Below are 25,883 nucleotides of genomic sequence, written 5' to 3'. Positions count from 1 at the left end.
TGCGCGGTGACGCACAGGTGACGCGCAGGTGACCCGCCGGTAAACAAGTCGATCGTCGAGACGCCACGGGACCATCCTCGGATGCGCCGCGCCGTTTTCGAGCGTGGTCGACCCGCGCCGTCTCGTCGATGGACATACTTCGTATAGATCGTTGTCCCTCACGATTGTAGTTCTCGCGATGGCTGAAACGGAATCGAATAAATTATCGGTCACCGAGTTTATTTTTTCTTTTTCTTTTCTCTCTCCATTTCTCTTGTTTCTCGGGATTGCGCGTACCCGCGAAATCGGCGACGATTAGCATACGCGCCAGAGAATGGAACCCCCTACATATAATTGGTCCTCGGTTTATGGTACCCGCTAATGGCCCCGAATGCAACGCGTTCCTTTTCTGCCCCCCCTCCCGCGAGTTTATATAACGCGGCGTCGAGGAACGACAGGCATTTCGAGAACATTCTCGAATGGTCCACGGCGTTCGACCACGCCGGGTCTCTTTCTCTTTCTCACTGTCTCTATCTTTCTTCTGCCTCTCTCTCTCTCTCTCTCTCTCTCTCTCTCTCTTTCTCTCTCTCTCTCTGTCCGGGAGACACGTGCTAATCGCTTGGCCCACGTATGGCGTCTCGGGCGGAAACCAAGGATCTTTCCCACAACTGAAACTCGCCACTGATTCTCACTCCGGGATCACTGGAGCCGGAGGACACCACCTCCGCGAAGCGTCTCAGGTAGCGAGCAGGAGACTCGGCAGGCAGCAGCCTCTTCCTCGACTCTGTCGACAGGGTGTTCTTCGAGAACCTCGGACCTGGACCCGGGTTGTCGATGCAACTCGATCCAACTAGATCCCTTCCCCGGAAAAAAAACCCCCCGACGAAAAGGGAGGCTAAGAGAACTAATCACTGGTGTCTTGATTTTATTCACTGTATCGAACCACCACTGAGAACGATCACACAGGCGACGCCGGTCTCCGCACTACTCTGTCACTCTGACGGAGGTTTACGTCCGACGATCGTGTTGTTCGCCGGTGATCATCGCCAGGCTACAGAGAGGAGGCTCTCTCGTTCCTCTTCGCTCGGCGAGTCCTCCGTCTCCGGAGGCATCGTCCACTGACGCGAGGCGAGGGAGTACAGGTACTTGAAATACAAACGGACCCACGGAGGTGGGTCCAATCTGATGCAGGGTTCCCTTTGAGAATCAGGTTAGACCGGCCGAACCTGCTCCTCTGGCTTCTCGTCTCCGGTCCGCGGTTGTATACCGGCTTGGTGTACCTACTCCTTCTCCCCAGTCGCCCCAATCTCCTTCTTCCGCGTAGTAGGTAGGCTACCTACCTACTTCCCGCCACCCTGTTCAGCTTCTCCCTCTCTTTCTCTCTCTCTCTCTCTCTCTCTCTCTCTCTCTCTCTCTTTCCTTCTCTCTCTCTCTCTCTTGCTCTCCGGTTCACCTTCCGCACACCTAGCTCATCTCGCACCTCCTCGTGGCATTGCCTGCCCTTTGGTCACCGATCAACGCGATCAAGGTCGACGCCTGGAATACCGTTCTCTCGATCTTGCTTTCTGGCTCATCCTATCTGACCTAGCTCTCCTCTTCGTCGTCTCGCCTGCCGTTTAGTCGTCCAAGAAGACGATTGCTCACTGTAGACCCTCCACAAACAGAAGATACACCATGAAGTACCCATGATGCAGTGTCCACTGGTCTTTCTCGTACTCTCTGATTTATGTTTCGCGTAGCCAACTCATTTCGCACCTGTGCGTGGTCCTGAATGTCTCTCGGTCACTAACGATAACGATGGACGTTCACCATAGTCCATCGACGAGTAGGAGACACGTGGATCATGAACCAGAAGTGGATACTTCGGTATCAATGACCTCTCTCTTACTCCTTGATTCACCTTCCGTACAGGTACCTCATCTCGCACCTCTTCATGGTCTTACCCCGATTACCCTCGATTACAAAGGTCGCTTAGATCACGGAAGTATCTCCGGTACGTTCATAGTCGACGGCTTGCTCTTCATCGTCCGCACATCTAGCTCGCCTCGCAAGTTTGGTGTGACCTTGCCGGTCGTATAATGAGTTCACCGTGGTCCGTATGTAGATCGCAAACTAACAGAGGGACCGTTTCTCTCAGTTGCTCTTCATGTCCTACGCACCTGGTCTCGAGACGACGTTGGTTCGATGTGGAGTCCAGCGGCGTGGAAAACGGCTTGCTCTTCATCGTCCGCACATCTAGCTCGCCCCGCAAGTTTGGTGTGACCTTGTCGGTCGTATAATGAGTTCACCGTGGTCCGTATGTAGATCGCAAACTAACAGAGGGACCGTTTCTCTCTGTTGCTCTTCATGTCCTACGCACCTGGTCTCGAGACGACGTTGGTTCGATGTGGAGTCCAGCGGCGTGGAAAACGTCGAAGTTGTCGGAGGCGTAGTGACGTTGGTTCTCGATGGTCGGGCCTCCTCGTTGCGTCTATTATTACACCTGTCTATCCGTCAGTCGGTAGCGGTCGCGAGCTGAATTCCAGTTTTACGCGGCTGCTGCCCTCCTTCGAGCGCCGCGTCGGTAGTAGGAGGAGATGAACGGAGCCAGGGAGAGAAGAGGGAACCAACTGGTTTCGCTAACTATCCACCTGGACGCGTCGGCGCCGCCGCCGCCGCCGCAGTCGCTGAAGATGTAGAATTCGTGGTGTCCGACTGGTTTGGCCAACGTCCGAACGGATTCCCGGTTGCCAGACAGAGACCAGGCCTGCCCGGCCACGTGATAACTGAATCAACCATCGAACCTGCTATTCAACCTCTCCTTCGGCGTCGTCCGCGCGCGACGGAACCAAAGCCGAAGCCGAAGCCAAGCTGTGTTTCGTGGTCGCGCGCGTACAACCCGAGGCGGACAAACACGAGGCCGCCCCTACCACGATGGCCTTCCTGATTCCGCGGCGATCTCGTTCTTCCGGCCGGGACCGTCAACCTGACTTGCCCGCTGCAAAAATGCGGCTCTACCCGGCTCTCTTCCTGTTCAGCCTGACTTATTCTTCTTCTTCTTGGTCGTCTTGTTGTTCTTGTTGGTCGATAGCAGGGCCGGTTCAACGGCTTCCTTCGTTCCACCCTTGCCGGAGAGGAGCCATCTCCATGGCGTTTAGGGAATGAAGGGACTACCGAACGGGAACGTGTTTCTCTCTGTTTCAACTTTTCACTCTCGCCTGGCTTGCCTTGTCTTCTCCGTCTGTCTGTCTGTCTGTCTGTCTGTCTCTTCGACGCCGGTTTATTACACCTGTCTATCAGAGGCCCGCGACCGCGAAACCGTTTCCAGTTTGACGTGCTCCGCAGCCAGTTTGAAATGAATGGAACACGCCGAACCCCGGCTGGTCCCGGTGCTGATTGCACGTTGTGCAATCGGTACACATACACGCGCACCGCGAGCGAGCGAGCGAGCGAGCGCAGCCTCCGAGATTAGCCGCTCTGCATCTTTCTCTCCGGGGCGTTCCTACCGAGGAGAAAGTGTTTTGTCTTTGTCTCCGGTTCTCCCGTTTTGTTCTGTTTGTTCTTGTCCGTATCTGTCTGTTTGGTTCGCAGGTCCATCTTCGACACGTGCTCCTCCGACTTCGTTAAATGACGTGCCATACCGCAGCCTGTGATACGCTACCCCATGCATAGAGTCATTCGATTCCGCGTAGTAGTCAGTTGTTAGTCGACCGATAGGGATACGGGCCACGAGCAGAAGAGCAGAGAGGAAGACGACGCCGACGCCGACGCCGACGACGACGACGACGCCGCCGCCGTTATATTGTGACAAGCTGATCGCACAGGACGCCACGATACGGCGAGGAAAGAGAAGCGGAAGACAGCGCAGGAGAATGTCGACTTGCACCGACGAGGCCGACAACGCACCCCTGCACATGCAGGAGGCCCTGTCCCCGGTTAGTCAAACGCCTTTCTCTCTTTCGTCTGCGCTTTCGAACGTTCCCGCTGTTCAACTCGCCGCGCTGCGCTGCGCCGCGCTGCGCTGGCTCATTCACTGTTCCGTCTGATGGACGCTCGCGGAATCGGGTTTATCGTTTCGCGCTTCTGCCGGAATTTTCGGCCCGTGTTGCGAGCAGACCGCATTCGAGATTTCTTTCAACCCTTCGAGGACTAATGTCCACGTATCGGCAGTGTCAGGATTTAACCCTTTGCACTCGAAGCTAGTTTAACCCCAAAACGAAACATTTCTTTCAACCTAGAATATTTCCCTTCTATATATATATTGATGCAATGATATATACGATGCAATTTACTCGTACAGTACTGAAATGTTTCGTATCTTATTAAATACAAACAAATTCGGTAATGTGAAAAATATTTTGAATAATGATACAGCAATTTTTAGTGGTGCCTCACAGTCGCCGTTCGAGTGCTGAGGGTTAATTTCTCTGTAAATATACCGACTTTGGCACTAGGTTAAAAAGTGATTATCCACCCTTTGTAACGCGAGACCGGTAAGATAATTATACCTGTCCTCTCTGAAACCCTTAAAAAATTGAGTCGGTAACTACCCCCAGTAATACTAGGAGTGTTTAGGCACAAAAACTACAACTATCTACCTACAGAACTATGCTCGACCAATGTTTCCGTCATTCTCTGGAGGAAAACCACAGAGACGCTTATAAAATTGAGCTAGAATCGAATCACGATTTCCCGAAAAAGCAGTATGAAATGCGTCACCCAGTGACGGTTTTGCTCGTCCACGAAATAGCGAGGATCAACCGCGACAGGATTACTCACAGCAGGAGATGACGCGCTCGTTGTCAGTTTCGCGAGGTGCAGCGTGACCGCAGACCGGCTGCAGAAGCGATCGGGCAAAAGCGTGACGCACGCGATATAGACTTTCGGGCAACGAAACGAAACGGAACGGGAACGAAGGTGGTCGATCGAGCAGCAAATTAACCGAACGGAAAAAGAGTCCGAACGCCAGGGGAACGGATACAAGTGGCGCATCTTTGTTCGGCCGTGGGGGGGGGGGGGGGTTGCCGGGGTTCTCGCGGGGCCCGGAAGATTGACAGCCGATCCTCAATCTTTCGGTCTCCTCGCAGACTCGTCCATCACTCGGCCCGAACCTTGGCGTCTCAGGGTCGGTCCCAGAAGTTCCATCGCCGAGCAGAACGCAACGGCACCGTACAACCGGCAATAATCTTACGGTCCGCCATTCTCGTTATTTCGCGCAACGGGTGGTGCCCGGCCACGGGGGAGAGGACGGGGGCCGAGAAAGAAAGAGAAAGGGAGGAAGGTCAACCGATGACCCGCACGAAACGCCGGCCATGAGGTATGATTGCATTCCGTGAATTGTCGAAATCGAATGGGGCGTGGATGCAAGACCTCCGCGTCGTTAATCACGATCCCCTCGATGCGCTTCCCCCTCCTACGCCCCCCAACGAAAAATCCCCGGCACCCCCTCCCCCCGCCCCCGGGTATTTATATTCATCCGAATCTACTCTAAGCGCTTAACCGGGCCCCGAAATTTACAGCTTACATGGAATCTGGAATTTAAACGTCCCCGTTCCCGCGTCGGGGGCCATTCTGGTTTCCGAGGTAGTGCCTGCACGAATTTTTTAAAATTTCGAACAAACTGTCGAACCATTTGCACTGTATTTTCCAAGTATCGAAAGCTTCTGAAAATGCTTCTCGATTAGTTCTCAGAACGGCGATAACTCCTTGAAAATGAAAAAGTTGTTTTTCAGTCCCGGTTTTGGGAAACGGGCCCCCCGGCGATGGCCGAAGTGTTTGCCATGAATCACGCGTGTTTTTTCAGCACTGACCAATATAAAATGATTTACTGCGAAGCATGGCGCACGTTCAGAGCTTCCAGAAACGATGAAACAATGTGCGACATGGTTCGCCCGAGGACATTGTTTACGCGAGAACAATGAATCAACGAAAATCTGAAGAGAAACGATCGCGTATAAAGTATTCCGTGAAACTCTTGAATGGCCTGACGGTTTTATGGGCCATTTTCGGTGTCCCGAAACGAATTCCGATACTCCATCGGGCCGAGTGATATATGTATACGTATCCCGGTCCCGACAGCCACTCCTCGACACCGGGAAGCCTGAAAAGATTTTTACTGTCACCTGGCCGCAGGTTTTCAACCCGACAATGGTATACCTGTCGCTTAAAAAGTGAAACTCCTGCCCGGACGAAAGCCCGTTATTTGCGTGGCGTTGCTCTCCACAATGAGAACGCCTCGACGCGCGTATAAGCGGCTCCCCGTAAGATTCTTACGGGGGCCCGCCGCGGCCATTACGGCCAAATCCCCGTGGAATTATTACAATTGATTCCGCCGGGCCCGTTGCCGCTGCCGCTGCGTCGCGCGTTTTCGACGATGATATAATTTATGATAATGCGATTGCCTTTTGCTGCGCTCGCCGATCGACGTTGCCCGTCAACTTCGTATTTATTATCGCCGCGAATCGACTGCGGTTCGCCTCACGGAATTTTTACGGATTCCGGTCGCCGAACGTTGCCCACCATCTTGTCCGATCGCGGCCTCGAGGAAATACAGGGTGGACCGATAACTTCGAACACCTCCGATTAAACGACAACACTGTAATATGATTTTCTACATGCATATTTGCACCGTGATAGCTGCAACGTATCGAACAATGCGCACGTAACAAAAATGTCCTCGATCGTTGTCCATTAGTCAGCAGGCAGCCTGCAATCGTGAAATACAATGTAGCATAATTTTGAATACGTAGGAAATAGATGTCAAACACAATTAAGTCCTTACCGACTCTTCACGTTGCCCGTGCGCGTCACTTCTGTGTAGGAAGTTCGTGTTACACGCACACGTCTAGCCGTCGCTGCAGTCCTTGAGATATCGTTTCTTTGTAGTATGATTCACCAGGATTCCTTAATGAAACGAAATTATACATTCTTTCAGTTCAGACATTTTTGTTTCATTTTCTCCGAGTTGGAGAGGACATTAAAATTTCTTTTCAGAAAAATTCCAGAGGAACACATCTTCTTACAGGGGACATGTGATTTTATATATTTTTAAAAAATGGCTTGATACTTGGGGAGCTTCCATTAATACTTCTAAGTAGTGGCGGGCTCGAATCGAATCGGATAGGATCGGATGCGAGGCGGCAATAACATGGTATCGCGAACGGTAGAATTTTCCATCGGGCAAGATTTTTTTATTTTCTCCGAGCTGGGGAGTGCATTAAAATTTCTTTTCAGAAAAATTCCAGAGGAACACATCTTCTTGCAGGGGACATGTGATTGCATATATTTTTAAAAAAAGGCTTCACACTTGGGGAACTTCCATTAACATTTCTAGGTAGTGAGGGACTCGAGTCGAATCGAATCGAATCGGATAGGATCGGATGCGAGGCTTTCTTCCCGATGAAGAATGGCAATAACATGGGGTATCGCGAACGGTAGAATTTTCCATCGGGCAACAAGAATCGCCGTCGAACGCCGGCATTCTTTCGTCGGCGCGAAGCGAACGGTACGTTAGCCATCCCATTCGTCCCACCATGGCCGTTCCTTCGGCGGGCAAGCCTCTCTCGGACATGGGGGAAAAGAAAGACTGGAGGAAGACGATTTTGCTGTGTACGATGACTCGCCGGATTTCTCGTACCTGATACACCGCCTCGCCTCGCCTCGCCTCGCCTCGCCTCGCCTCGCCGGGGGAACGCTTGGTCGGCGATCGTGCTATTCATTATCGGAGTAACCGGCAAAGATTACTTAATAGAATCCGGACAACTTCCAACTTTGTTTCTTTATTAAACTTGTTCCCCCCACCGCCCTCCCCCGGACCGCTTTTAGCTACGCCGAGACCGTCCAGAAGATTTTCGGTCGATTCTTCGGCCGCGCCCACCGATCGCACGGTCTCGCCGATCTGCTACGAATTAAAGCGTTTTTAATTGAGACGAGTCCCTATCGATTTTATTGCTGGCGACGAGAAAGCGTACCGTGAAGAACCCTTTTACATTTCTTTCCCGATTCCTTCGGGTTTTAATAATAGGAAATCGTTTTTGCACACCGTATTGCTTTTTCTCTCTTTTCTAGGCTCGCGGTTTGTCGATGTAGGTTGTTGTTAGACGGGTGTTATTGTCGAGTGGAATTGTTGCGGGACAGGAGGGTTTAACGGTCTTATTAAAAGAAAAAACGGTTCCGGCGAAGAATGAAAGTGGCGCACCTATGATCCGGAATAAATTACTGCTATTAGTTACATATATACGCGCGTTTACGCTCGGCGACTTCCTGTCGCTATTTCGAGTCACGGTAATCATGAAAATATCTATGCGATTGTTCGCGATACTCCTTTTTTCTGCGCCGGGCATCGCGAACGTGCCCGCGGGCCGGCCGAGGCAAATGGAATTGCTATGATACGTTTACGGCTGCTGACGCTCGTATCATTATAGCTCCATCGGTTATTCTTTTTTCGAGAACCGGCCGCCGTTTCACTTGCACTTCCCTCGGCCTCTCGCCAGACCATTTCTGCCATTTTTTGCAAATTTTCAAATACTTAAAAGCTTTCAAATATTCGAATACCCGCGATTCAAAACTTTGAAATATTCAAATTTTCGAACGTTCAAACACTCAGAATTCTAAACCTTCGAATCTTCAAATTTTCTGTAAATAAAATCAAATAGTTTCTATATTGCCAGCGCGACGCATTCAAAAAATTGAAAATCTGGCGACGAGCGTGAGAGTGGAATTGCCAGGAAGACAACGGGAGGTTACATAAGTTTAAACAATGTGGAACAATCGTCCGCGGCCGGTCGTCGAACGTTTACCATTACTTAACCGTCATCAATCACAATTTAAGGAACAAGAAACAGGTAATATCGTTGACACTTGGGCACTGCGATATTATTCATATAATTATCACGTGTCCCGCGGACCCGGCCGATGTGTACAGAGCAATAAATCATTTTTTTACAATACATACACGTCGCGTTTGCGGTCGCGCGGTGAATGCAACAACAAAAATCTCTCCACCGCCATTATCTTTGATTGATATCTCCAAACGCTCTCGCCGCGTTTCTTGCTACCATTATTCCCGTTCCCATTATACCCTACTCACGACGATTAGGGGAACGGTTTTTATTAGAAGCAACAGTAATCGGTTTTTATGCTAATCCTTTAATCTTTGCTTTCGTTAATTTTATCGCAACCCACTAAAACGCGTTATACATGAATAATCCGATCAAAAGGATATGTATTATCGCCTACTGGAATACACGCAAAGATTGTCCGAAGAAAACTCAATTTCCTCTCTCTCTCGACTACTCTCTTTTTTTCCCCTCATCTCTTTCGATTATGATTATCACGACTCGCGCTGCCTTTTTTAACCCTTCGCTTTTTGCCGGTCATTGCGGCTTTAAAAACTGACTTGCAATTATCCCACATGACTCACATTAATTGAAACCCTCCCTCTCATTGAATAATCTCTCGGTTCGCACACTTTTCAATGTACTTTCATTCAATTAAGCCGCCGACCGGAGAAAACCAGTGAAGTCATTCTCTGTCTCCGTTTCAGCCTCCATTATTCTCGGTCGTCAACCCGATCGATTCGTGGTTATGTCTTTTCGCTTATAATTTTCTTCGGAGATACATCTCCGCTGAAAATAGAGCGACCACTTAAGTAGCACAATAATTATTACCGGTGCTATCGCCAAGCTCGGTGCAGCGGGGACACGCCAAAAACAGCGTTATTATCATTGCTATTATTACCAAGCCCGGACAAAAGGCGAACGAAGAAAGAAGGAGGCTTGCAGCCTCCGTGAAAAAGAGGGAAGTTAAGACAAAGCCCAAAGACGGGGCGAGCGAGCGGAGCGCGGAAAGAAATTGCTGGCAACGCGAGCCGCAATAACAGAAACGCTGACAGGTGTTCCCCATCGGTGGAGAACCAGAGAGAGAGAGAGAGAGAGAGAGAGAGAGAGAGAGAGAGAGAGAGAGAGAGAGAGAGAGAGGGAGAGATAGGAGAAACAGAGGACAAAATGGAAAGAAAAGGAGCGAGTACGGGTCCGCGAGAGCACGGCCGATATAACAAGGATTCAACGCAAAGGATCGCAAAAACCGTCGGCGATCGTGTACATACGGTGGCACCACATACGACGGCGCATGGAGGCCTATGGGGCACAGCGGGAGCGGGCATGGGGGCGGTTGCGCGAAAGTGGGGGAACAATGAGCGTTCTCGAGCCGTGGCTAGGATGCGCGCGTGTACAACGGGGAACACTGGTCGCTAGGAGAAGCGAAAAGAAAGGCCCTTAACGATTCCGCGTATCTTCGAGCCACGCAGCTGCGTATTCCAACGACGTGATCGGCAATAACGCGAGGCGGAGATGCGAGGGCCGACGACGGGGCCTTACCCACGACCGGTAAGAAACGACCGTGGGGCCCAATGGAGTCTGGAGTGGGGGGAACCGTCGGTCGTCGCGTACATACGCGCGTAGGTCGGGCCCCGCGTCCCCCGTACCCGGCAACCCGCGCACCCGGTTCGCTCTCCGACCGTCAGACACGTCTGGACTACCGTCTTCGCCGGCCTGGAATAGTCTCTCACGGGGCGCAGGCCAGCGGGCCAATTAACTGTTATTATCGGACAGTTCTTGCGTGTAAACAGCGCCGGGGCATAGGCGACCCGCAGCATCCACGGCATTCGCTTCCGATCCCTCGAAACCCGCGACCCTTTTTACCAATCGATCGGACGCTGCGACTCGACCGTCGTCCGATGATGATGCCTCTTCGACGGCCGATGCGCTCTCCTCTAGAAAATCGAAAGGGTTCGCAGGAATGAACTGACCGACGCGTCCGTCGACACTGGTACAGTGATTTCTCGTTAAACGTCCGCGAAATTATCCCTAAAAAGGGCCTACTCTCGCCGAGCAGAGTACTTGTTTCCCTCCGAGATATTTTTACATGGCAGATGGGAAAATTGAAACCTCTTCAAAAATTTGGAAAAATATCTCTCGCGGAACGAAACCGCCATGGATTCGAAGATTTCGAAGCCTCTGCGACGATTCATGTGAAATCGACGTAGGATTCTTTCTTTTTTTTCACCTTTTCGTGGAACAAAAGCGAGGAAAAGTTCGCTCGTGTAAAGCCGTCGCGGTGCAACTTACGGTGCTGCGGAGTCGGCGGCACACCCCTCGCACAAAGCTCGATAAAACGAGTAAAAAACATCGTAAATCAATTTTTATGTTTGTCGTTGCGAGGGGAAAACATAAAGGCTGTCTCTTACTTAACAGTATCGCGTACCCGTACGCCGACCCGACACGTCGACGTACCCGTTCCTATCGAAAGGAGGAAAAACGAAAATAAAGGAGCATTCGCGCGTTTACTACTCGCTTTACGACTCGCTGCAAAATGGTATAGTTAAATTATATTCCCATCGGCAGCTCCGTTAACCCACTTGGAACGGTTAAGAACCACTCGAATCGTTCTTGCGCACCGTGTAATTGGCAGATTATCGAGGAATGTGACGATTTTGATCATTTTCTCGACAAACAACGCGAAAGAAATTCTCGGACGCGTCTGTCGTACAATTTTCGATCCTCGGTGGGAGGGATCGAGCTGGATCATCGCGAGATCCGTGCACGAAATCGTATGCGGTTGCGCAACGGGTGTTGGCAGGCGGCCACGGCTTAATCTCGTCGTCTATTCGACGCGAATAAACGATTCGAAATCAATTAAATAGGAGGAGGTGGAGGAGGAGGTGGAAGAGGGGACGGAGGATACGTCGGCAAGGTCGGAGCCGTTGGGCGACACTGTCCACGAGCAGCGCCGTTAAAATACTATCACGAAGACCCGGGGGGTTGCGTAATCGTTCACCTTGACAGCGATACTAGATTGAATCTATAGTGCGGGCCCGCGGCTGGACGAGTCGTGTACAACGTTATTTCATAAATCCCGAGATAATATCCTCCAGAAGCACTACGAAATCGTGAGATATGTATTCGTGCGGGGAGTACATAACCAGCCGGGTCTATCTCGGTCTCCTCTTCCTCCGCCTGTCGTCGTCGTCGTCGTCGTCGTCGTCTTCGTCGTCTTCGTCGTCTTCGTCGTCTTCGTCGTCTTCGTGGTCGTCGTCGTCGGCGGCGGCGCGCGTTGTCAGCCGCGCGTGTAAAACGTCGTAAAAACGTAATAGATTCAGTTCCAGGGACTCGTGAGTCAACGCGTTCGCCGGCGACGATCGCGATAAATTTCCCTGGCGAGCAGCGCGCGATTAGGCTCCGAATGAAGTCTGTACACGACTCTGGCCCCGACCGGAGTACTTAACGTCGTGTCCCGGCCGCGGGAGGCTTCGTAATCGAGCCGATTAATTCCCGGTTCCGAGGGAAATCCGGGACTTCCTGAATGATCGCGAAAGATAGAACAAGATTGATTAACCGAGTGACATTACACCTGAATGGTAATGCTAGGGGATGAGTTTAACGGTAATTTGCTTCTGGGTTCGAGAGGATTTTACTATCCAAGCGGTTACGTGATGCTGACCTTTAGAGGGCCGCAGTGGACAGTACGGCGCCAGGGGAAAAACGTGGGAATTTTTGCGCAGAAGTCGAGTTTTCGATTCAAAATGGCCGGTCGTGTAAAGGGTAAACGTGGCACCTCGGCCGGAGAGACGCGAGGGTATTGATTAATCGCAAAATGCACAAAATCTGGTTGCACTTTCATTTCCTCGAACATCTCGCGACTCGAAGACGCCGAAAATTCTAGCCTGCATCGATCATCGATTATGCTCGATAATTCTTTGCGCTTTTTTTTCCCTGACCGCACGATTATACATCATCGTACCGCGAAACTTTCTCGCGTTGCAATTTGTAATTTATCGAGCAGCTTCGCGCTTCGGAAGCGCGCGGCCGAGGTTTAACGGAGAAACGCGGAGATTAACGCGGTCGAAAGGGCACGGAAAAGCGCGTTATTGGTCGGCGAGCAGGATTTACGGCGGCCCGTGGAAGAAATACGACCAGCGTGGAAAATTAATAAATTTTCCCCGCCGGTTCTCGAACCGCGATTCGAACGCGCGCGCTCGGAGTCGAATATTAGCCGGGTGACTCATAACATTGTTAATTACGTTAATTGACGGCGCGATCGTAAACGGCGACGCATGCTTCGCGGCCAAGGGACCGAGATAATGGCCGGACCAAGCGGCCATAACGGCGACAACTCAGCCCGAACCCGCTGAAAACCCGCGTCGTAATCCGGCGGCACGTGGGAAATTCCTAACGACGTCGTTAGCGGGATGCGACACGCTTCTTCGGGAGGCTGTGTCTGCTTTCTGTTGCCTCGGTACTCCCCTTTCGTCGGATTCGCATAATAAATATAATCACTTGGAAAATCCACAAAAGTTTCTTCAGTGGTACCTATAATCGTCCTAGTGCGGTGGAAAAATCGAAAGAACGATTGAAAGAACGACCCGCCAAAATAACAGGACCTAATATTTTTAATTTAGAATTATCAAGATTCCAAGGACTTGAGAAATTATTTATATTTTTATAAAGTAATGCAGAATAGTGACTTTTAGTGCCCCGTAAACCTATCGTTAACATGCAGGGTTGAGCTGAGACGGTTGAATTTTCGGCGGCGTGTTCGGGTCGAGATTTTATTTTCGAGGAAACGAAAGCGCGCGCGGTTCATCCTGATTTTGAGTCGGAAAAGGATCGAGTTAGCAGCGCAGCGATCGTAGAAAGCCAACTGAAAGGCTCGTGATCGTTTGATCTTTGCTCACATTAGAAGAATATTGCTCGTCGCGTTACCGAGAGGCCCGGGGATTAATTATCGCCGGCTGGCTCTCGGCCCGACTGGTCCGGCTCCTCGCGGTTATTAGTGCGATTTTTATCGCGCCGTTATTAGCATTCGGAAATGTTAGGTTGCAAAACGATTCGTCGTAAACCGTGGATCAATACGCTTCGAGGAGGACCAAGGAGTACCGTTCGATGGCGCGGACGCCAAAGGGTGAACGTTTTCCGATGAAGTCGATGATAAATATTATCCGGCGAGAAGTACCCGTGAAGTCCAAACGATTTCTCGGCGTTAGAATGTCGAAGTTAAACGATCGAACGTTTCCTGGACGCACGTGCGGAATTATGCAATCGAAGAAATTATGTAAACCGCGCGCGTCGCGTCGCGTCGCGTCGGCTCGGTGTCGATCTTCCTGATTTTACTTCTTCATTCGAATCCCGAAGACTTTCACGGGACCCCTAGACGTGTCTTCCTACTGTCACCTGTCGACAAAGGCTTCACGGAGTTATTCACGGAACGCCGTGCCCTATTATTAGTCCATGTTCGGCTTCAATCGACCCGCGGGCTCTCTTCAGGATCTACCCTCGTCAAACGCTCCACCGATGAATTGCGACTCGCCGCGCCGGTGAATCGCCACCCTCAATGCCCGCATTCAACACACTCTCCCGGCCTCTTGTTCCGCGTGGCCTTGAACTCGACCACTGCCCTGCAACCCTTTCAAGTGCCAGCAAAAAATCTCCGAGCGCCCTCCGCCTCGCCGATGGAAAATTTCGAAAATTCTACATTGATTCTCCAATCGAACATCCTGCTCCTTGAAGAGAGAACTCGAAAGGTTTGAGAATTTCACACCTTTCGTTGGTTCGTTCTACAAATAAAAATAGCATTGCTATTATTACTGGAAACATGGGTAGGGTAGGGGTGAATTCGTTTCACCTCGGTTGACCTTTTCTCGAGTGAAAAAGAAAAGAGATGTGTCGGTGCGTTCGCGAGGAACTCTTTGAAACCGATCGATGTCTCATTTGTATAGGCAGACCCGCGAAGCGATTAGAGTGATTCCGTTGGCTCGAAACACCTTTCCTCGCGTCATCAAACGGTAAAAGGTACACAAGAAACGGATGGCTGTCGCCGGATAAAAACGAAACGCCGTAATTGGATCATGTCAATAGTTTCTTTGAATATTCTTTCATGATACCTAGTTATGGACGCTTGAGTGACTCAAATCACGCACGCGAGCGGTTCAACTACTACAAAAACCGGCGGTGGCGGCGGCGGCGGCGGCGGTTGCGAGGCGGCTGCGAGGCGGCTGCGAGGCAACCTAGAGCCCGGCGTGCTTGTAGCTTCGATCAGCTTTCAGCCGATATTAATTTCGTTTTTTCCCGGATTTTCTTTCTTCGGTTTTGTGTATCGCAGCGGTTTTTCCGCTGCGCCTTCGGAGGCTTTCACATTCTTACGAAATACTTATTACCGGACTCTGAAAGAGTAGACTTTTGAGCCGCGATATCTCGCGCGTCGACGGAATATTTATTGCCGCGCCGCGGACCTTCACGCATAATTATCAAGAATCGAACCTAATAAGCAGGACGTTAATGCGCGACGTGTTGCTCGTCGACGATCGTAAATGTCCGGTAAAATATTACTTTCTATAATGAGACTTCGTGTAACAACAATTTTCCCGACAGGGGTTGCAGTTTTATGAAACTTTCAATCTTATTGCTTCTCGATCTTATTTATTTTCCTCCAAGAGGTTAAAAAACACAAGCGGTCGTTGGTACATGAAAAGAGATAATTGATCTAGTCGATGATGGCCCCGTGTCCCCAGGTGCAGGAGGGCCCAGTGTCTCCAGCGTCCTCCTCCCTGAGCAACCAGAATCAAAACGAGAGCGAGCAACAGGTGTTGCTGGCGACGATGCAGCCGGTGAACGTGCTGGACCTGCACGAGCCGGCGTCGGTGCACTCTCTCCATCCAAAGTATCATCATCATCACCGTCACCACCACCATCACCACCATCATCACCATCAGCAGCACATCCAGGGCGATCCGGACGACGTGCAGCAGCGTCCGGGCGACGACACCGACGGCAGAGTGACGCCGGTGAACGAGGCGTCGGCCGGCAACCCGACGCTGGGCGTCGGCGAGCACAAGATGATCGATCTCATCTACAACGACGGCCAGAAGACCGTCATGTACACGCACGACAAGGAGATCATCTACGAGAACGAGGCGGACAGGGTCCAGGTGGTGGAGTATCCTCCGCCGCCGCCCTCGCCGCCGTCGCCGTCACCCCCGTCGGCCGTCACCAGGACGGGACTCCTGCCTCCCAGCTGCGTCACACCGAGATCAGCCTCTGCGTCGGCCGCGTTGCACTTGCACCACTACCCCCAGCTGCAGTTGCAACACGAGGACGACCTTCCGCCGAGCGTGCGCCACGCGGTGAACGCCACCGTGCCGAATTGTGGGGCTGCGACCACCACCACCACCGTCCTCGTCTTCTCGGAGCTGGTCGCCGCTGACCCGGCCGCAGGCGCCGCCGCCGCTCAACAACTCACCCTCACTGCTGCCGCTGCTGCCTCGCTGCGAGCTGGGTAAGTCCACTTCTTCATTTCCGGTGGAGGATGCTCTTCCGCTTCTCTCGTCCCGACCAGGGACTTCACCACTAGTCTGTACATGTCGCCGTGGCCTCGACGATAAAGGTCGCCGAATCGAAATTTTGTTCCTGCACAATTTGGAGAGTATGGCCGATGTGGCGTTTCTGGGACTGGGCTCGAATAAGTTTTTCAATACATCGGTGTTTTGTCCTGGTCGATTCGTAAAGTATTTGACATCACGCTTTGTATCGAGATCAAAAGGCGCGAATATTTTAAGCGCAAGAAGGCGTGAGATACGACGTGTAATAACTGTAGGGAACGCGTCAGCGAATTTTCTGTTCTTGCCGAGCGTACCTTTCGAAGCGACGGCGTTTCAGGGACATGTTTACGGTGCTCCGCAGTTGATAAGGGACACACCGGGCATTCGATGACACTCTCTGCGCCCCGTCGCCGCTTCTCGAGGATATTCACGATTTTACGACGTATCGGGAGATATATGCTGAATACGCACGGCGAGTCCGTCAACACGGCCTCGCATGATGCACGACATAAACGAAAAAGCGGTACGCGAAATTCCTGCGTACGGGGAACCTGTTCGAGCCCCGAAGCGTTTTCACGAGCTGTCCGACGATAAAAGTGACGATAACTTAAATTTTTCATGGATCGAACGACACGTTTAAAATGAAAATCGTGTACGAGTTAATAGGCGGGCAAGTGGAACGTTCCACTCGAAAACCGCGGGCCATACTTCTCCGTTGAATGGCGAAGTGAGTTGTCAAATCTATTCGTTTCGAACAGAGAGAAACAAAAAACGCGCACGCGCTATCTAAAACTATTACGGACAATATTCGACCAGGAAAAAGTGGGAAATAATGTCTCCTTCTGGCAGTTCGCGTTGAAATGCGGATACCTGTTTACGAGCCGACTGCGAACGCGTAAAAATTCGCAACGACGCAAATCTTTCGATTAGAAAAGAAGAAGAAAAAAATCGGTAACAAGAATCTAGTTGTGTAACGGTACCGGCAGAAATAAAGTAAAAAAGAATGCAAGCTAATCGCGCAAGCGATACGCTATCTGTTGGATGCGTTTCATTACGTGTTTGGCAAACGCGGTTCATTAGGAACGCGCGAATGGATGCTGAGAGCTCCTCTGAATATTCTCCAAACCGTGCAACAAGCGCGTTATCGCAATTTCCCTGAATTATGGCACTTCGTACCGTTAAGACACTCCGCTCGATTTGCCCGTACAATTTTTCCATCCGCTTGATTCGCCGGTGGACAGAATTTTTACTCTGAACACTCGTCGCAATAAGAGTCGCAGTTTGTCGCGATAAACGTCGACCTATCCGCGTTACCGAACGAATCCGCGCCGCGCGCCGGTACTGCGGTAATTTTTCCGGTTGGCAATTTACGAGATGGCACGGACAGTTTCGCCAATTTGTTCTCGAGTTTATCGGCGCGGTCAGCGCGCAGGCATTTCCCGCCGAAAATTCCAGCGGCGGACAAAAGGGAACGGCGAACACAATCGCGGTCCGTTCCGGGGGCGGAAAAATGAAATTCCGCGGGACAACGAACCATGGCGGGCAGCGCCGGCAATTACCGATTCGCATTAAAGCCGCCGCGATCGGGCACGCCGCGGAGAGTTAGGTGTACCCCGGCCACGGTTAGTTTCTCGCGCCTTAATAAGCCGTAAAGTATCGCGAAAAGTGTCTCCGGACGCGGACAGTAGCCTGCTCGCTCGCACGGAAAAACTCTCTCTCGAGTCGCCCTCCGCCGTGTGTGCACACGTTGCAACGCGGTGCGCTATCGGGCTCGTGTATCAGCGCCGACAATTAACAATTATTGCGCGCACACCTTCCCAACAGCTGAACGTTGGATAAGTCACGTTGCTGCGTAGAATTTATTATTACGACGCCGCGTACAGCACCGCCCAGCCGAGGTGTCCTCACGCTCTCGAACAACTCCACAGCGGGCCTATAAAACATAGTTGAAATTAATTCACGAATTGTAGAATCATGCAATAAATTGAAATTAGGTATTTTCGTGGGCTAATAGAAATAATAAGTTCCAGTTTCTTGCGGTATCAGTCAATTTTCTTCGTGTTTCCGAGCGAATTTTTCCTCGGCAATTAAGAGTGGATTTTTATAGTACATTCTTCTATTTCTTCCAGAAAAGAACTTTTTTGCCTCTTGCTAAAGTCGTCATCCACCGATCTGCAAAATAACAGCAACGATGCAACAGTGTGAGAAGAATTCTTTTCCGCGATCCGCCATTTTTAAACGGTCCTGTACACCAAGAGCGACCTGAATAGACGCCGAGTGTCTCTCGGTCCGCGCATTATGTCTGCAGGCGTGCGCGCGCGCGTAACATTTTCATAGCGCTGTTCGAAAATCGGGACGCAATCAAGATCGCGATCTACTAATTTGTAACATTTCCATATCGCGGTTGTATCATTCATATATCTTCGCAGGTCCGCGCGAAACATCGGTAAACACGGGAACAACGCTTTTACCCGGCACACGTATCTATAGAAATGACGTTCTTTTCAAATGTTGCGCGCTGAACTATGCGCACGCGTCCAACCGTAACACAATGAATAATCGACATCTGACCGGCCGGGGGGGGAAAAAAAGAAGGATTAGAATAACGTCACGCAAGAACGGCGCGGATCGACGCTCGAACAAAACCATAAAACAACCGTGAAAAATTCAACCAACTCCGCTGCAAAGCTCGACTCTCCTTCTCACTCTCGTTTCATTCAGTTTTCAACTTCTCTCGATCTCTTTTCATCGAATAAACATATTCTGCGTTTGTTTCAAGAAACTCGGGAATTTATTTCTTCCGCTTGAATCATTTTGATGGATCGAAACTGGTATCGTTCGTACTGTCTAAATTAGAGGCTGGTTATTCTGATAAAAAAAAAAAAAATGTGTAATTTATCGATTTAAAATATATTTTTCGTCCTGAAACTGAACAGTAGTTTGATTCGATCCTATGGGAGAAGCTGTCTGACATTCTCTGCGAGCGACAGTGTAAAATAATAAAATTCGCAAGGTGATCGTTGAACCTTGAGGCAGTCAACGCTGACACACGGAATTGTCTTAGGTGCCATTCTTTAGAATCGATCTGTACACACACACACACAGCGGTGCACGAGTATTGAAACGTTGCCGGAGTGGCGCGTTAGCGTCGCGCGCCTTGCTCTTTTGCAATAAATAAAAATCAACTGCAATTAATCGGCCGTAAGATATGCTCGCGGAGACCTTGGGGGCCTCGAAAACAACCGTGCCTCTTTCTCTCCCACCAGATCCTCGCGGCTTATTTTTCGCTTCCCGCTCGATTATTATTATTGCAAATCGGACGCTAGCGATCCACGGCGGGATCCCTCTCTCGTTTATCCTGCTCGTCCTTTTTCCTCGCTGATCCTTCCCCCCCCCCCCCCCGTGACGGTTCTCGAAATAGTCGGGGATCGTTCAGGTGGACGACGAAGTTGTTGCGTTCGCAAAATTCGTGCTTCCTTTCACCTCTCGGGGGCCGTTCCCTGTCGTTTTACGAACGCGAAGATAAGGAGGTGTCCGCTCGCAGAAAATCGAGCGCCGTTTATTGCTGTCGGCGCCGTGACGTGAAATATTTTTCGATATACGACCACCGTTCTCCCGATACACTGTCGGGCAAAAGCACGCGCTCGTGATTAATTGTTGGGACCGCGACCGCGACCGTGTCGTAAAATCTGAGCAGTCGGTCGGATACGCGAGTTATTTAACTATTTCTTAAGATTCGTGTTATCATTTGTGTTTTATTATTATCTTCTCCCTGCGAGTAAAATGCGGCTAATCAGATTAAAGTCGGCCGAAGGTTCGATCAGCTCGGCGTCCGTCGTCGGTGAACCTGTCACGGAACGAGATTCGTCTCCGCAACCCCCTGTAAGCGCCTTATTCCACGGCTTAAGCACACGCGCGTCAAGGAAATCCGAAGCGGATTTTCGATTCGTGGCGGTTCAATCCCGCCAGGTAAGCTGCTATTCGCGCCCCGAGGAAAGAAGCCGGCGAGAACAGAAAGAGATTCCGTTAATTCGTTTGTCGGCCTTGGGGCCCGTCCGAGAAAAGTCGAGATGCAACGAAATGCCTCGAACCACTCCATCCGAGTTTCGATTAAACGGCAAAGCCGCGGGAAAAAGGAGCTATCCCGAATCGAAACGAATTTTTTCGTTGATGCTCAGAAGCCTGGAAATGTACCCAACCATCGAATTAGATCAACTTTTATTCGACAGTAAACGATTCCAGCGATTTACGTCGCCATTAAATAATCGCCCAGCAACTTTACGCGAAGCTCGGTGCACGAGTAAGTTCGCGAAATTTTAATCAAGTTTTTCTTGCGGTCACACTTTGCCGAGACTATTAATTAGCTAATCCGTTCGTTTCTCCTAATTGATCCATGAAAATCCGCATTTACGTAAACACCGGCGGCCGGAAACAGAGACACATTTCCACCGGAAAAAAATAAGCGAGTCGCCCGATTTTACGCCCGACGTGATACCGATTTTTATCGAGCTTCCGTGTTCCGGGTTCGATTCGATTTTGCAACGCGAATCGGCTCGCCTGGCAGCGGGTGTCCGGCAGGTTTCTCACGTGCACCGGTGATTATTACTTCCTTCGCGTTTCGTACCAACTATCCACGACGGCGAACGGCCGGTTACGAAATGAGGGGCTGCAATCGCGATCGGCACGCTGAATTGCCGATTTTCGAGAAACTGTCGATGATCAACACCTGTTTACCACGGAAACGAGTTCAAATCAGAGTTGTTGACATAGCAGAACAAACGGTACAGTGAATTCTCCGTATACCCGAGCCGTGTTATGTTTACGCGGGGATAATTCCGCGACGTTTATCGTCCAGGCCTCGGCGACATATGTAGAGAAATCACTGTACACCATTTTCACCGAGCCGGGACGGTAGAAGTTGCAACGTTGAATATCGAGGACTCGAAAATCGGAAATTCGGTGTGTTTTCGGAGCCACCGGAAATTGCGGCGCGCGGGCATAAAATTAAAATACGGGAGGAAGAATAACGTGGCCGGGTCGGGTCGGGTTCTGGACCGGGCCCGCGATCAAATTTGCATATATTTCGCGCAATTCCTGACCGCGAGCCGGCTGCCCTCGAAGAGAGTCGAAATTACCGGGCTCGGTGAACGTCCTCGGACGGCTGTTTCTCACGCACGGAAAACATTTTCGCAGAAAGCATTTCGCGAGCGGTGCATTTCGTGCACGGCCGATCGACGACGCCGGTGGCATTGCGACCGCGCGCGGCCCGACACCGCTCCGCGCCGCGCCGTTTTGTCGCAATCTATTCATCGCGCGAAAACATTTCGCCAGATCTCGTTACGATAAGCTTCCCCCTTTTAGTGCGCCAAATTACAGGCGAACCGAGCCTGTAATTAAATTAATGCGAGAGCTAGTGGCCGAGCTGCGCCGGGGAAATTCGTTAATGAGCAAACGGATTTAATGGATTCATCGCCAGGGATGCTACGATTATCAACTCTGTTATGTCTAGCGCTTAAGCGTTCATTTTCCGGGCAGGTCGCTCTAATTGGTGAATTTTTTAAAGTAACGTTCGAGGGTTAACGATGACGTGACAGAAGGCCCAGAAATCGCTAGGGTACCGGGCCCGATAAATCCGGCAAGATGGAATCGCGATCAGGCAAAGAAAAGCTCCGGGATCGCTCGGGGGGCCTCGCGCTCGTAATCTATGTTAATGCGTCGGAGGTGGGTGAACGCTGCCTATAATAATAGTGTTTTCGAGGATGTGACGTCACGCGGGAACAATACACCCGCGAACGAACAGCGCCGGAGCAGCGTTGCATACGGTTTCGGTCGATTATTTATTTGACAGACCTCCCCGCGGGCCGTGTCTGCGTTTACGGCCCGACTCGGCAACGCTTCGTCCCGGGGATTTGCAACGGGCAACAAGTTTTTGCGTTGTTAAAGCGGACCACGCTGATGCCGCGTTATGCAACACGGTGCGCGTCGATTGTCTTCTCCTTTTTTCGGACGGGGGCTTTTTAAGACGATGTTTGTTCTTTCGGGATTTCGTGGCTGACGCTCGTTCAAATTTATCGCCGGGCCGCGCTCGTTATTTCCCCTTAATTTCATGCTTTGATACATTGCGAAAAAATGCTCACCTTCTCGCCGGGACCACGATCGAGGCGCGACGCAACAGCTAAAAAGTATTATTCGCATTCCTTGCCTGAAACACTATTCTCGGATCTTTAACCCCTCGATTGGGGGTAATTGCCAAATTGGGGGAACATAGATAATAGAACAAATTTTCTTGGATTCCTATCGCAAGGTTCTTTCTAAATTTTGCGCAAATGAACACCTCGCAATTTAGGGGGGTCAGCAGAAATTGAAATTGCTTTTATTTGTCATTCGGGGGTAAGGACGTCCAAAGATATTCGCGAGGCGGAAGCGCGAGAATATAGTAAACGAGCGGTCGTAAATCGCGGCGCGGATGAACGGTAATTGGGCCGGTGGGTCCGTGGGTCTCGCCCCCTCGCGAGTTTTCGGATTACCGGGGGCCGCGTTTTCGTATGCGCGGCAAATTGCCGTAATGACGGCGCGGCCCGATAAAAAGGTCTGCGGTTCGCAGAAAGCAGAATGCAACAGAAGAGAAGGGAAGTGAAGAGAAGAGAGGAGAGGAGACGAGGAGAGAGGCCCAGGGTCCCTCCTGTGACGTCGCCGCGCCGCGGCCCGCTTCTTGCCCGGCCCGGAGGTGCCTTTGATCCGTCGCGTTTTCAGCCGCGGAATACATATATGTGCGGTTCTCGAGTTTTTGCGGCTTCCGGGGACGCGAGACTCGAACGGGGAACAATGTAAAGAAGAAATTATTATGTCGTACTGGTACATCGATCGATAAAAATCGTCGGCCGGAGGCCTGGGGGGACCACGGTCGAGCTCGTTTCAACCGCGCGCAAAACGAGCGAGTCGACGCACAGGAAACTCGCTCCAAAAATAACGATCCCCTCGATCTCCCCCGTTCGGGGTTAAACGATCTTCGACTCGAGAATTTCTACCCCCTTGGTCTTCGGGTCGTTCAGAAAATTTTAATTTTTTAAATTCTAGAATAAATAAGCACTGTGGATTTCTCAGATTCGCGACGAGCAAAGGAAACGCTGGCGCGGTTCCGCGAGGAAAAAATCAATCGGCCGACTTTTTCCTGAATCGCGGCGGCTTATTAGGTGCCGCGGAGCGTGACGGTATCGCGATATATCGGCCCCACAACGGCTCTAAAATTAGAAACGTCGACGAGAGAGATTTCCCAATATCCTAACGCGGCGTCATGACATTTTTTCACCGGCGTTCGCCGATTTTTCCGCGAGCTTTTTCTTCCCGTCCCTTTCTTCGCGCCGGACCGCTCTCTCGCGTCGGCCATAAAACTCGCTCGCGTAACGCCGCGCGCCGTCCCGCAGTATCCTAATCACTCGGCAATGGGGCTGACGTAAAGACAAATTCTGTTCGCGCCGGTGAGTGATTACGATACCGCGAGATAGCGGCCGCGTGTGCCGACCGTGTCGACATATTTCCTCGCCGCGCACTCTGCGCCAATAAGATACCCCCAATAAGGCCCCTTGCGATATAGTTCGCCGATTTTTCCGCAAACGTTTCCCGTATCTAGATCGCGACCGGATTTGCGCGTCGGCGAGCGCCATGAATTCGGCGAACGTTCTCGCGATTTTGGACAGGTATCCCTGGCATTCTATTATACGCCGTGCAATAACTATCATGCTGCCCGGATCACTTACTCGAGTGACTAATTTAGCTCCAGGCAAAAAGGAATATTTACTGTTTGTCCAGATAAATAGAATTTTATCTCGATCTCAGAAAAATGCATTTAAAACTATTCAATAAATTTTGTTCAACGATCTCGACACGACACCATGGGGGATGCAATTTCCAATATATTTATCGCCTTGTTGCTGTTGCCATCGTGACGTTGGGTTGAGGCATGTGTTATTACACTGTGTCACATGACACGCTACACACTAGAGTCATTTGGGTAGACCGGTGCAACAATATTGTGGAGTTGCGTTATACAGTTTCCGCGGTGCGATGTGTTGCAGCCGGGTACGTTGCGAACGAAGCTGCTCGAACTTTGTTGGTCGCATTATGCAAATACGCTACGTAAATACATGATGTGCATGAATTATGGATTCCCATTATACGTCCGGCGAAATTTATTATCCTATGCTGTTGAAAACTCGCGTGGATGAGGTGCGCAAGTTTGGTGGAAATATGCTGCGTACGCTCAGAGAACGGGCTACATTGTTCGGTTGCTGGTACGTATAATAATATGCGGACACTGCATCCAGTTTATTATTATGCGGCCACACTATTCCGGCGTGTTGCACGTGTTGTCCTATGCAGCTCTGTGTTACGCAATTGCACGATACAGTTGCAATAAAATTTATTTGTACAAGACCTCCGTACTTCACGATGCATTTGCATCGTCCGACTGTATCTAGTAAGGTTATTCAGTTCTATACAGCGTCTTAATACACTGTCACTGCCCAGTGCGTTATGCAGTTGTTACGAAATTGTTTTATAGAACTCCAGGGCTCAAACTCCAGTCAAACGCATGCTGCATCTACGAAACACACAATCATTCATGTTACTCGGTTCTATTGTGCAGTCCCAGTATACAGTGTCTAAATACACTTTCACTGGCCAGTGCATTATGCAGTTGTTATACAGTAGTCAGCCGCAGTACTTCGCGATGCACCGAACGAAGCCATCGCAAAGTGCCACTATGAAACGGTTGGTACAGAATGCTGATATCGCGAGGCAGCATCCTGCGACCACACTATGCAATTATATTATGCAGTTGCCTCAGCCTAGAGCCGGCGTGGTGCACATAGTGGATACGTGCACGCAGTGTCGTACCATGGCGATCGAAGTATGTGGTCTCTCCATAGGCACGTATTATGCAGTGGTCAGCGGTGCAGCGGCAGCGGTGCAGCGGCAGCAACAGCAGCCCCTCTGTACCCTAACTGGCCTCCCCGAGGCTCGCCGCGTCCCCGCGCGTAATTTCCCAAACGATTTTAATTGTACTTGAAATGGATGCACGTACCAGCCCCGCGGCCAAAGAACTCCAATTAGTCGGTCGCGGTGGTGTCCTTATGCTGCGGTGCCCCGGTAAAAACTAATGCCGAAATAAGGGAAGAGAAAGAAGTCGGGTGGTGGTTTCGCCGATGCGCGCGTGAGTGCGTGCGTGAGTGCGTGCACGCCACGCGCACAAGAAAATCTCACCGATACATGCCGCGCCGAGTCGAGCCGGGCCGAGATCACATACCTAAACGTATTACTCATACCGTGGTGTCCAGGCATCCTCTCGAACAACTCCCGAGACTCCCGATCGGTACACCGGTGAACCCTGCCGGCTGCATTACGATGCACTTTTTTTCGGCCGGGCACTTAGCCTCGCGTCGCATCGCGTCGAACGATGAAAATTTTCGTGCGGATTTCGTTTCTTCTGCCCGATGATCTCGCGCTCCGGGTAAGATCAACGAACCGACCAGACGTCCTTCCTACTCACGGGTCC

The 25,883-nt window shown here is 50.9% G+C and overlaps 1 protein-coding gene across 2 annotated transcripts in view; it reads left to right on the top strand.

Moving 5' to 3' along the window:
- The first annotated feature begins 3,693 nt into the window (after positions 1 to 3,693).
- Grh (grainy head) overlaps positions 3,694 to 25,883 on the top strand; it is a 135,474-nt gene continuing 113,284 nt past the window's right edge. For both annotated transcript variants that reach the window (XM_076803330.1, XM_076803331.1), the window contains exons 1-2: positions 3,694 to 3,893; positions 15,524 to 16,287. In XM_076803330.1, the coding sequence (XP_076659445.1) occupies positions 3,831 to 3,893; positions 15,524 to 16,287 (827 nt within the window). In that variant the 5' untranslated portion in view covers positions 3,694 to 3,830. The remainder of the gene's footprint in view (positions 3,894 to 15,523; positions 16,288 to 25,883) is intronic.

This window comes from Halictus rubicundus, chromosome 18 (assembly GCF_050948215.1).
Source record: "Halictus rubicundus isolate RS-2024b chromosome 18, iyHalRubi1_principal, whole genome shotgun sequence".
Lineage (NCBI taxonomy): Eukaryota > Metazoa > Arthropoda > Insecta > Hymenoptera > Halictidae > Halictus > Halictus rubicundus.
This window is presented reverse-complemented; position numbering and strand designations above follow the sequence as displayed.